This window comes from Erpetoichthys calabaricus, chromosome 5, assembly GCF_900747795.2.
Source record: "Erpetoichthys calabaricus chromosome 5, fErpCal1.3, whole genome shotgun sequence".
Taxonomy (NCBI): Eukaryota; Metazoa; Chordata; class Cladistia; order Polypteriformes; family Polypteridae; genus Erpetoichthys; species Erpetoichthys calabaricus.
The window spans coordinates 113,832,432-113,844,635 of NC_041398.2; the positions used below are offsets into that span (position 1 = coordinate 113,832,432).

Below are 12,204 nucleotides of genomic sequence, written 5' to 3' on the forward strand. Positions count from 1 at the left end.
AGAGAAAGACCCCTCCATAATTAATGGTACCCCTTGAAAAGATAAGTAAAAACAGTTGAAAAAAGTTTTGGTGAATTAGCTTAATCTTGCACTGAAAAAAAATTGGAGAAACACAAACTAATCCCTCACCAAGAAATAAAACTATTTTTTAACAAAACCACATGTGCCACGATTATTGGCACCCCTAAAAATTGTTATTGTACAAAGTGTAACTGGAGCATTTTTTCCATCTGTATCTTTCATTTATTTCAGTTATTCAGAGTGTGTTGGAACTTTGAAGCAGTAACCCATGATTTCCTGTTTTATTGGGGAATATATATGAGGTGGCGCAGAGGCGGAATTCTTTTATTCATTCATGAACATGTGAAAGACAAGAGAACACACAATTCAAATGAGAGAAAAGTGTGTTGACCTTCATAAGTCAGACAATGGCTAAAAAAATTGCTACTCACCTAAAAATGCCCATACATACAGTTAAGGCAATAATTAAAAAGTTAACATCAACTGGAAATTTTACCAACTTGCTAGGAAGAGGACCCAAGTTTACTCTCCACCCCCCCCCCCCCCCAAAGCACAGTAAGCAGAATGGTAAGAGAGGTAAAATATAATAACAATGCTAGAAATAATATTCCATATGTTTCAAACAAGTTATTTTACTTTAATTGGCTCTAGAGACAAAACCATCCCGACGTTCCCGATCATTCTGTAGACTCGAATTGCAAACTCCACTTCCATGTGATGAAGGCAGGCTCTGCCTAGTTCATTCCAGGATGTCTGATCATTTACCATCTTGCACAACTCCCAGGCCTCGGAAAATCTGAGAGGAAAAAATATCGAGACCAAAATAAAGTATAACGGCATTAACATACCAATAAAAATAAAAATGTGACCTGAATAATTGTTTTGTAATAACTCACCTATCAAAAGCATTAAGGACAATAAAGTTAATATCTATATACATACAAGCAGTCAACCAGTTTAATGTTTGTACTAACCATAACTGTTAAACTACTGTACACGGTCTCTGTGCTAGGATATTAACACAGTAGTTCATGTCCAAAATAATGTCATGAGTGAAAGATATTGAGGCACTAATAGTAACAAAAATCTAACTATAGCATACGTAATGGTAAATAAAATATAGAGATAAAAGGAAAATCCATTCCATGGTTGTTTAAAGACTGTTAAGGATGACCACGTAATTTATTAAGAATTAATAAATATTTAAATATACACATGATCATAATTAAGGCTAAAAATAAGCACGATAAACAACGCATTCATTTATTAGCAGCAGATTTTCTTGAGTCACTTAGAATTAGATAGAATGTCATTACTAGCGACAGTCTTGACATTCAGTACATCACCTCCCTCCCTTCTTTACCAATTTAATGCTTTCTGTGTTTACTTTGACAGCTGTACACCTTTAAATCCCTAACCTTTTCCACAACTCTAAAGTTTATCTTTCCTACTCATATTTTACTTCTGTAATGAAAAGCACAATGACCATATTGTAACAATGATAATGCAAGCCTGCTTACTATACAGTGATGTAACGACCCCTCACAGAAAATAATGAAACTAACTGTGCCCCTGGGAAAAAGGACGACTTCTTTACTCAAATGAATAGGTCGCTTCTGTATATAAAGTGAATAGGAGTTTAAACAGTTTCTAACAAACCAAATTTCAGTTTCAATGGTCAAGGATGAGCACATTTAATCAGGGGAGTTCTACATGTGATATTATACAGGAATGTTCTGCTACATACTGCTACAGTCCAGTGATTTCACATGGTACCAAGCAAAAAACAGTAACGCCGACTGCCCAGTGTACAGCCAGACAAAACACCAATATGGGGGAGCAGCTGGACTGGACTGAACTGAACTATAGATTACACCTTTATTTTAGGCAGTGCAGGATTTACGTATAAGCTACACAAGCTATAGCTTAGGGCCCCCGCCTTCTTGGGGGCCCCCAAAACAAATTGTCCGAGTGAGCAATTGTCATATATACTTAAATATACTACAGCATTATTTGTCCCAATCAGGCCCGGCCTTAGGCATAGGCGAAGTAGGCGACCGCCTAGGGCCCCGGCGTCTGGGGGGCCCTGGATCGACTCCTTGGTCTCATTGTCACGCATTTCACAGAGCTTCCAGGGGGGCTCTGCCCCCCTCAGGGGGCCCCTGGACCCCCCTTTCACCTAGGGCCCCATAATACCTAAGACCGGGCCTGATTTTAGGCTACCTGAAATCTAATGTAAATTCCAAATGGACTTTATAAAACAGCCCTGAGGCTATGAAAATAACAAGTCAAAAAAAAAAAGACAAGATTTTCTGCTTTACTTATTATAAAGGTAACTGAGGACAGCATACTGACAATAGTTTTATTCAGGGCAGGAGCAATGCATGAATATAAAAGCATAAAAACATATTGTGGTCATTTACCAACAGGTAGTATTATAAAGGCCATCAAATATTAGATTAGATACTTCTGCTTGTTGGGACTGTATGCCACCATTTACTAGGAAGTTCTCTAAGCTTGTCACCTTTGCTACTAAACTGTTTTATAATGAATTTACTAACAGTAGATATTACACTAAATACTTATGTGTAATGATAGTAAATGAAATTGAGTGCTAATGTATGTAATGTACAGTATACAATAAACTGTTAAATTTCTCCAGTTCATGACTGCTTAAGACACTGGTGTTATGTTTAGTAAGGGAATGCAAAAATGAAAAAGCATTTAGTACTTAATACTGGTTTAATACTGATTTGGTACTGTTACACAAATGATAGGAAGACACACCTTTTGAGCATGAGAGCTTGAGTTAGCATTCGTGTCAAATCACTGATGGGAGTCTCGTTATTGGTGTTCAAGAAGGTATGAGTGTTTAAGGTGATGGTATTGCATTTACCGCTCTGCGTCTGACAAGTCAGCTCTCCATTATACAACAGCAGCGGCTTATGAGAGTATGGCAGCTTAGTGCCTCCAGCAAGGATTACTTTTGAACCTGGGTAAAATATAAAGAAAAATAACCAGGTGAGAAAAATAAGGAAATATAATTTATATATATCTTTCAAGTCTATAGAATATATAAATAACTTTAAAGAAATGTGTGACTTTATATTACAAATTTGGAAATACACGATTTGCAATGACTGCTGAAATCTTATTCCTGGGTATAAAGGAAAAACAATAATAATTTAAGTGATACACATTTGCATAATTGACCAAAAATGAAAAATCTTGATACTGTAAAAGTATAAAAAATTTGTGAGATTATTTTCCTCTTATCAAATTAAAATCGCATGTCATCAGTAAAACTGGTGGACACAAGGATATGTACTGTAGATATCAAATGAAACTGAAATACCCAATAATTTATTTTTATTTCAAAAGTGCCCAACGAGTTTCACTCTTTATTATAACGGTACAAAGAAGAAAAATCAAGGGAAAGCATTAGAATTCCTGAACTTTGCCAAACAATCAGCAGCTACATCTGTTTTCCACACTTGGCAGGGTCTAACTATGGAATTAAAAAAAGCAAACGAGATTGTAAATCGTAAAAACTGAATACTATATGCAAACAAATGCTGTTAATTTTTATATGATATGTAAAAAATAAGATTGTGATTTGACTTAGTCAAAATTTATTATTAGAATACTGTAATATTAAATAAAACAAATGACCAATAATAAACAAAAATGTTAGAAAATATTTACTCTGAAATACATTCACCACGTTACCGAGAATGAAACATAGAGAAAAGTAACTGATACCTTGAACTGTGTCTTTATGAAATACATAAGTATATACTTTATCATCATCAAAAGCAATAAACATGCCTTTATCCATAGGCCAGTTTTCCCATAAAATGCCTTTGATGGTTGGAGAAAAGTTGGGAATTTCAAACAGAGAGTCATGAATCTACAATAAAGAGACAACAGTTCAGTCAATAGAAGCAATATATATTCATTTACACGACTACTGAATTTTATTGTCATATCTAAGTACAATATATTAAGATCAACAAAGAATTGCCATGGTTATTTACAATTATTCACTAATTTTCAAAAAATAGTTGAGCAATTAAAGATTGGTCGACTTCATAAAAAAATACAAATTAGGAAAAAAAAATATCATGTAGGTTACTCCTCCTGTGGGCCTACCACCAGCAGGAGAAATTGGGGCCAGGTGCAATGTGACCTAGGTGGCAAGTGAAGGCAGAAACCTAGGCGGGCTAGAACCCAGACACAAAAACTGACTCTTTGGACGTGGAATGTCACCTCTATTGGGGGGAAGGAGCCGGAGTTGATGGGTCAAGCAGAGAACTACAAATTAGATATAGTTGGGCTCATGTCCACACACTCGCTTGCTTCTGGTACCAAACCCCTAGAAAGTGGCTGGACTCTCTTTGACTCTGGAGTTGCCCAGAGGGGAAGGCATAGATGCCGTGTTGTTGTTTGTCCCAGAGAATGAAAGGGCTGCCTCTGTGCGGCAGAAGGTTGCGGAGTGTGCCTATGCACCATATGTCTGTTCGGAGTACCAGGCCTGCTTGGAGTCACAGGAAGGGGGGATACTGTAAAGGGTCCCAAGCTGGGGTCTCCAAAATTCTGCTGGGAGACTTCAATCTCATGGGGGTAACGATGGAGACACCTGGAGAGGCGTGATTGCGAGGAATGGCCTCCCTGATGTAAACCCGAATGGTGTTTTGTTATGTGACTTCTGTGCTAGGCATGGTTCGTCCATAATGACCACCAAGCTTAAATATAAAGTGGCTCATAAATGTACTTGGTACCAGAGCACCTTAGGTCAAAGATCTATGATCGATTTCATAATCGTATCATCTGATTTGCAGATGTATGATCTGGACACTTGGGTGAAGAGATTGGCAGAGCTGTCAACTAATGACTACCTGGTGGTGAGTTGGATCAGATGGTGGGGAAGGCGACTGGAAGGTCTGGAAAGCCCAAGCGAGTAGTGAGGGTGGAATTGGAATGTCTGGGGGAGGTCCCTGTCCAGAAGGCTTTCAACTCCAACCCCCGAAAGGGCTTTTCCTGTATCCCAGGGGAGACTGGGGACATAGAGTCCGAATAGGCAAGTTCAAAGCTTCCATTGTGGAAGTGGCTGCCCATAGGTGACTTTCGAGGTGGCATCCAAAGGACTCAATGGTGGACATAAGAGGTAAGGGACCTTCAGGCTGGAAAAGCAGGCCTTCCGGTTATGGTTAGCACAGGAGATTCCTGAAGCAGTAGAGTGGTACTGACAGGCCAAAAGGGCTACAGCCTTGTAGGTCAGAGAATCAAAAACCTGGGTGTAGAAGAAGTTTGGAGAGACCATGGAAAGCAACTATCAATCAGACACAAAGAAGTTCTGGCAAACCATCAGGTTACTCAGAAAGGGAAGGCAGGGCTTCATCCAGGCTGTTCTCAGCAAGTGTGGAGGAGTGCTGATCCGGACTGAAGATGCTGTCTGGCGGTGTAAGGAACACTTTAAGGAGCTCCTGAATCTGATGGACATGCCCTCTGTGGAGGAGGCAGAGCCAGAAGCTGATGGGGGATCAATGCCTATTTACCTGAGGGAGGCCACCAAGGTAGTAAGCAACTCCGCAGTAGCAAGTCCCAGGCGGGTGAATGAGATCCTCCCAGAAATGCTGAAGGCTCTGGACATTGTTGGGTTGTCATGGTGGGCATGCATTTTCAGAGTTGCGTAGTCATCTGAAGCTGTGCCTCTGGAGTGGCAGACCGGGGTGGTGGTCCCCATTTTTAAAAGGGGGGACAGGAAGGTGTGCTTCAAGTATTGGGGGATGACACTACTCAGCCTCCCTGGAAAAGATTATGCCAGGGTACTAAAAATAAGACTCAGCCCAGTTGCTGAACCTCAGATCTAGGAGGAACAATGTGGATTCCATCCAGGCTGTGGAACAGTGGACCAGATCATTATCTTCATGAGGATTCTGGAGGGGGCATAGGAGTACGCCTAATTGGTCTAAATTTGTTTTGTGGAGTTAGAGAAGGCATATGACCATGTTACTCAAAGGATTCTGTGGGGTGTGCTGGGAGAATATGGGGTTCTGGGGCACCTAATAGGGGCTATTTGGTCCCTGTATAATCACAGTGAGAGCTGTGTCCGCATACTTGAAAAACATCAGCACTGTTTCCAGTGTTTGTGGGACTCCGCCAGCACTTCCAAATCTGACACTATGGTCCTCAGTAGGTAAAAGGTGGACTGTCCCATCCAGTTGAGAGGTGAGTTACTGCCTCAAGTGGGAGAAGTACCTCTGGGTCTTGTTCACGAATGAGGTGAAAAGGGACAATGAGATCAGACAGACAGATTGGGGCAGTGAGCGCAGTTGTGTGGTTGCTCTACAGATCACCAGTGGTGAAGCTTTTGATTTACTAGTCGATTTACATCCCTACCCTCACCTATAGTCATGAACTTTGGGTAATGACTGAAAGAATAAGATTAAAGGTGCAATGGCTGAAATGAGCTTTCTCCGTAGGTTAGCTGGGCTCTCCCTTAGAGATTGGGTGAGAAGCGCAGACATCCGGGAGATACTTGCAGGAGAGCTATTGACCCTCCAAATGAAGAATAGCCAATTGAGGTAGTTTGGACATCTGAAATTGATGCCTCCTGGATGCCTCTTTGTGGAGGTTTTGTGGGCAAGACCAGCTGGGAGGAGACCCCGGGAAGATCCATTTCTTGCTGGGGGGGATTAAATATAGCAGATGGCCTGGGAACGCCTCGGTATTCCACAGTATGAGTGGTCAAGTGTGGCTGGGGAAAAGGATGTATGGGCCACACTACTAAGACTGTTGCCCCTGTGACCCAGCTTCAGATAAGTGGTAGAAAATGAATGAATGAATGTAAGTTACTCACTGGGCAATACACAAAGCCATCACTCTTGTCATCAATGAACACCAGTCGGGTCCCATTTGGATCAGGAAATATCTTTCTGATGCCCACTGAATGTTTGAATTCATCCACAATCTGCCAGTCTTCAATGTAAAAACACAGAATCATACCTGTCTATAAAAACAGCAAAACAGATGTGCTCCAAATGCATTTCAGTCTAATAAGACAAAAAAAAACCCTGACATCTTAAATCCTCTTATTGTAGCTCAGTGTAAAAAAAAACTTACATCTGTTCCATAAAAAAGGAAGTCTGCAGTTAATGCATGGCAGAGAATTCGACACTTATCATCTCGCCCTGGGAACAGTCTGGTTTCTCGCTCCTCCTGAGTTTCTGAATTTTCACTCTCAATCTGAAATTAAACATTTTTATGGTTAAATCCATAGACAATATGTTATTTTAACCCTCAGGGGCTAATCATTCTTCAAAAAATTTAACATGGACAATCAAGCAGACAAGTTTAAAAATAAACATACCCATTTTCCAAAAGCTGCATCTAATATTACATGTATAGAAGAAACTCAAAATGTATTTTGAAAAAGTGAGACTTGATGAGTTCCATAACCTATAAAGGCCATCCATGCCTTTAAGTAAAATTTCTTTGGAAAACCAATGCTAAAAGTAAAAGTTCTGTGTGCAAAATGTAAAAATGTATTCTCTATCCTTGAGTTGTCTTTTTTACAGTTCTTAATGGCATGGGGTGGGGCCAAGAATGAATGATTGTGGTAGTACATGTGGAGAAGTGAAACCCAGCCCAGGACTGGTTCCTGGCTTCCTGTTATGGGTCTGATGCTGCTGGGACAGGCACTAGATTTTCAGCAAGAATTTGCACTTTATATTCAGTCCGTTCCCAGCCAATTCTAAACTGCTACAGTAACAGCAGATATACAGTTGTGACCTTCATGTTTCCAGTCAGACACTGATATACTGGGTGGATTCTTGGCTTACTGCTTGCTTCATATGAGACTAAAATAGACTAAGCAAGCATGGCAAAGGAATGGACAAATTCATGGATAATGGATTCCGTTTTACAAAGGAGCTGGTGTGAGTTTATATTCTCTTACACATTAAGATATAAAATGCATCAGTAATGAAAGCAATTTCATGTGTCTTATTTTTGGAACTAACACGTTTTGATTTTTAACTTGAATATATTAAAAGAAATCACAATATTGCCATATTAAGGACTGCAAACTAATTTTATAATATGTCACTCTCCCTTATACTTAACTGAAGTTGAAATCATATACCTTTATGAAAAAATGTGTCAATGAACCAAGTAAGAAAAACCCTTCACTCAGGTTGTACAACTTAAACCTCATTTAAATGTGGAAATGGATTTCAAGTATTTCAGCACTCTCTAGCAGAATGGGAATACTTTATTATAGTACATAAGATACACACAGTAGCATCACTTAAATTTATCTCTGGAAGCTTTGTGACATAAACCCTCCTGTGTGTAAGCTGATCAACCGATAATAAAGATTAGAATGTTTTATACTGTATATAAAATATTTTTGAATAAATGCAAATGTGTGTTTAAAATTCTTGGAGCTACATAACTGTTGCCATTAGGCATTGTTATATTACAGTCTGAATTTATGTATATATTATGGTCTATTATTTTTCTGTTTTTGAATGATCATTTTTCATATTTTTATGTACTTCTGTTATGTTTGTAATTATGTACCATTTATATAAATGCCCTAGTTTTCAGTCAGCTTTGTGGGTGACTCAGGGACACCTCGACCTCACCAGTCCTGTGCCTGCCCTCTGACTTAGAGCTCGGACAGTGATTTCATTGAAGATTTGTAAGTATTGCCATTTTTTTGCTTTTTGCCAGTTCTTTGATTATCTTTGGATTTAGATTTCTGGATAGTGAATTATGACTTGCTTGCCTTAGGAATGCCTTTTTGACAACTCCCTTCTACTCTTTTGAACACAGTTTGTTATTTATATTGTGTTTAAATAAATAGTGTCACACACACATGCCTAGGAGAAAATTTCAGGGCTTAACAATTTGTAATTCCACCATGAACCACGGGTAGGTACTGCCTTACCCAGATTCACCTCTTCCACCTTACTGCCTTTATAACTGGCACCCTCATCATTTTTCACCAGCCTCTAATGTTAGACTTGCATCTGTGTAGACATTCCTCACATTAAATGTTAAATCATGATTGTTATATGGTTCCACAATATACATGGTTGTGCGTTTTTGTTTCCTTTAACAACAGTTTTCATTTCTAAAGCATTCTTGATGCCTTTTGGTCGTAAGCTGGATTTTCCTCAGTTTCACCTCATTGTGAGACATTTTTGAAACATTAAGCCAGTTCTTCATTTCAATCCAGTAGTTTTTGTAGTTGGGAGTTAGCCGGACTGGGTGAGCCTCATCTGGGCATGACAGAGAAGGTTCCAGTCTGCCCTTCTAGAGTTTTCTGAAAGCCTCTCCCCATTTTCACCATGTTTGAAACTCCATTTTAGTACTATGGGTAGACCATTAATGCACTATTTTTACAATAAATTATCAAACTTTTATTTCTAAGCAAAATGTGCTGAGCAATATTCAGTTTCCAATATTTTTGCTTCACCACCTTCTCTTTGAGAATTCTAGATTCAATATAATCAACATTCAAATGCATCGCTCAATTGAAGCTGAAGAGACAGTCCTTTTTTGTATAGTGCTGGAATAGCTGATTTTAAAAAGGCACTCCTTACAAAATACATGTTTCATATGAAGATTTTTCTTTGCTGTATCACTGTGAACAGTAAAATAAACCCAAAAGCTTATCATAACCATTGACAAAGTATTTTTATGGGGAGCTGTGCATAAGTACTAATATTTTTGATGTCCCATCTGTGAGACTGTAGAATCAATGGATCTTGTTTAACAAAAGTGAATTTCCCTTTGGGGATCATTTAAGTTCTACATACTGTATCTATAACCATATATGCTGCGAAACAGGCAAAGACCTCATGATATTTATCCCTAGCATATCAATGATATATGGTGATGTAAAAAAGTGCAATACTTAAATGTCTGAATTCTTCCCCCATCTCTTGGATTCAAATCATTCACCAGTTGATAAGTATTCAAATTTCCTTGCACTACCCAATTTCCAGATTATAACTGATCCTGTGTGTGTAAAGCTGTGAATGTTAGTAGGTCCTGCTATGAATATTTGTTCCTTCACAGGCTAACTTCTATCTTGCACTCAATGCTGCTGAGATAAGCACATGCCACCTGCAACCCAAACCTGGATTTAAAAATGCACTGAAATCAAAAACGTTTGAGTTTTCTGTAACAAGAATGTTACTTTAAAGTATTAATGAAAACTTATCCAATAGTAAATCCATATTCTGTTTGATCTTCTCACCATATGTAACTGAACCTTTCCCTCAAAGAGTGCGGCCGCATAATCGGAGTTAAGGCACATACTAGCCACAGTTCCAAGGTATTCCATATCTTTAAGCTTTTTCACACCTGCAAATAAAAAGATTTGACAGTACAATTTAATAGATATGCACGCAGTGTGTCAATCACAACAAAACAGTGGTCAAATGAGGGTCTGACAGAGAAACAGGGCAAAACGTAAGGATAAGTAAAGCAAGACAATCTTCAGCGACAAATCTAATAGGGTAGGTAGGTTTACGTGTATACCAGATAGAAAACTATTTCTTTTTAAAACTGGTGGGGTTAATACAGTTTACTCTGACTGTGTCAAAGAAGTTCTAAGACAGCAACAGAAAACGCAAAGCTAGCAGTTTACCAAATAACAATCTTACAGATGATAACGATGTTCTGTCAGCCTTTACTTTTTAAAACCAAAGAACAATATTCTTGAAAAATATATTAGCAAATGACGAGAATCAGGAGCACCAACAAATGTGAATTATGTAACAAAAGCAGAAAAGGTAAGCAGAAGGTTAGTTGTAAAGTACAGTTATCTTGCAAAAAAAAAAATAGCTCAGTGTTACTCAGTAGAAAGACTCCAAAAAGTTAAATATTAGACATTGACTAGTTTAATATATACTGTATTATATAAAAACATTAGACTCTACAACATGACTGTCTGATATACAAATAGAATTGGTGCACACATATTATTAAAACACAACTAAAAAGGTACATTTATAATAACTACGTTAAATAAATGTTTCTAAATAATAATCATTACGCATATTAGTATTTAAAAAAAAAATTTATTCCAATATTGGAGACCTAATATTTTGCTTATTAATAATAATAATAATAATACATTTTATTTATATAGCGCCTTTCCCATGCTCAAGGCACTTACAGAATATAATAAAGAACGGCAGAATATACAGTACTGTATATAGCATTGTACAAACCAGATAAATAAATAAAGAAGATTAAGACAGTAAATTCTGAAAAAAAAAACAGACAACATAATTGATGGTCTAGCACACACACACAGGTTACATTGGCATCTTGACAGAGAGGTAAACTGAGAGAAGGGTAATAAAGTCAAGTAGAGCTAAAAGCCTTCCTGAACAGATGAGTTTTGAGTTGTTTTTTAAAAGAATTCATGGAGTCAGCTGACCTGATTAATTTCGGTAGGTCATTCCAGAGTCCAGGCGCTATATAGCTGAAGGCCCTGTCACCCATGGAGTGTAGATTAGTGAGGGGCACAACAAGATTACCAGAATCAGAGGACCTTAGTGGGCGGGCAGGCACATAGTGATGGAGAAGGTCACTGATGTAGTTTGGTGCGAGGTTATTTAAAGCTTTGTAGGTTATTAGTAGGATTTTATATTCGATTCTGTAGGACACAGGGAGTCAGTGAAGACGGAGCAGGATGGGTGTGATGTGCTCGCTGCTGCTGGTTCGAGTAAGGACTCTTGCAGCTGAGTTTTGAATAAGCTGGAGCTGTGATATAAGATTAGAAGGGGCACCTGCCAGTAGGGAATTACAATAATCGATGTGGGATGTGATAAAAGCATGGACAAGTTTCTCAGCATTAGAGAAGGAGAGGAAGGAGCGAACACGGGATATGTTATGGAGGTGAAAGTAAGAAAGTTTCTTAATGTGATTTATGTGAGCGGAATAAGTAGGGGAGGAATCAAAAATGACACCAAGATTTTTTATAGTAGCGGCAGGTCTGATGAGATCACTGCCAAGATGGACTGGGAAGGAGCTCATTTTATTAAGTTGCATTTTAGTCCCAATTTGCAGGAGTTCAATTTTATTGCAATTTAATTTTAAAGAGTTCTGCTCCATCCAGGTTTTAATTTCACTAAGGCAGGTTGTGAGCTGAGAAAG

General features: G+C 38.4%; 1 protein-coding gene across 1 annotated transcript in view; it reads right to left on the minus strand.

The window, feature by feature from the left end:
- wdr19 (WD repeat domain 19) overlaps positions 1-12,204 on the minus strand; it is an 89,973-nt gene that overhangs the window by 52,461 nt on the left and 25,308 nt on the right. The window contains exons 13-18 of the mRNA XM_028801973.2: positions 10,295-10,401; positions 7,147-7,269; positions 6,884-7,033; positions 3,784-3,931; positions 2,809-3,013; positions 658-817 (exon numbers count right to left, since the gene is read on the minus strand). Of these exons, the coding sequence (XP_028657806.1) occupies positions 658-817; positions 2,809-3,013; positions 3,784-3,931; positions 6,884-7,033; positions 7,147-7,269; positions 10,295-10,401 (893 nt within the window). The remainder of the gene's footprint in view (positions 1-657; positions 818-2,808; positions 3,014-3,783; positions 3,932-6,883; positions 7,034-7,146; positions 7,270-10,294; positions 10,402-12,204) is intronic.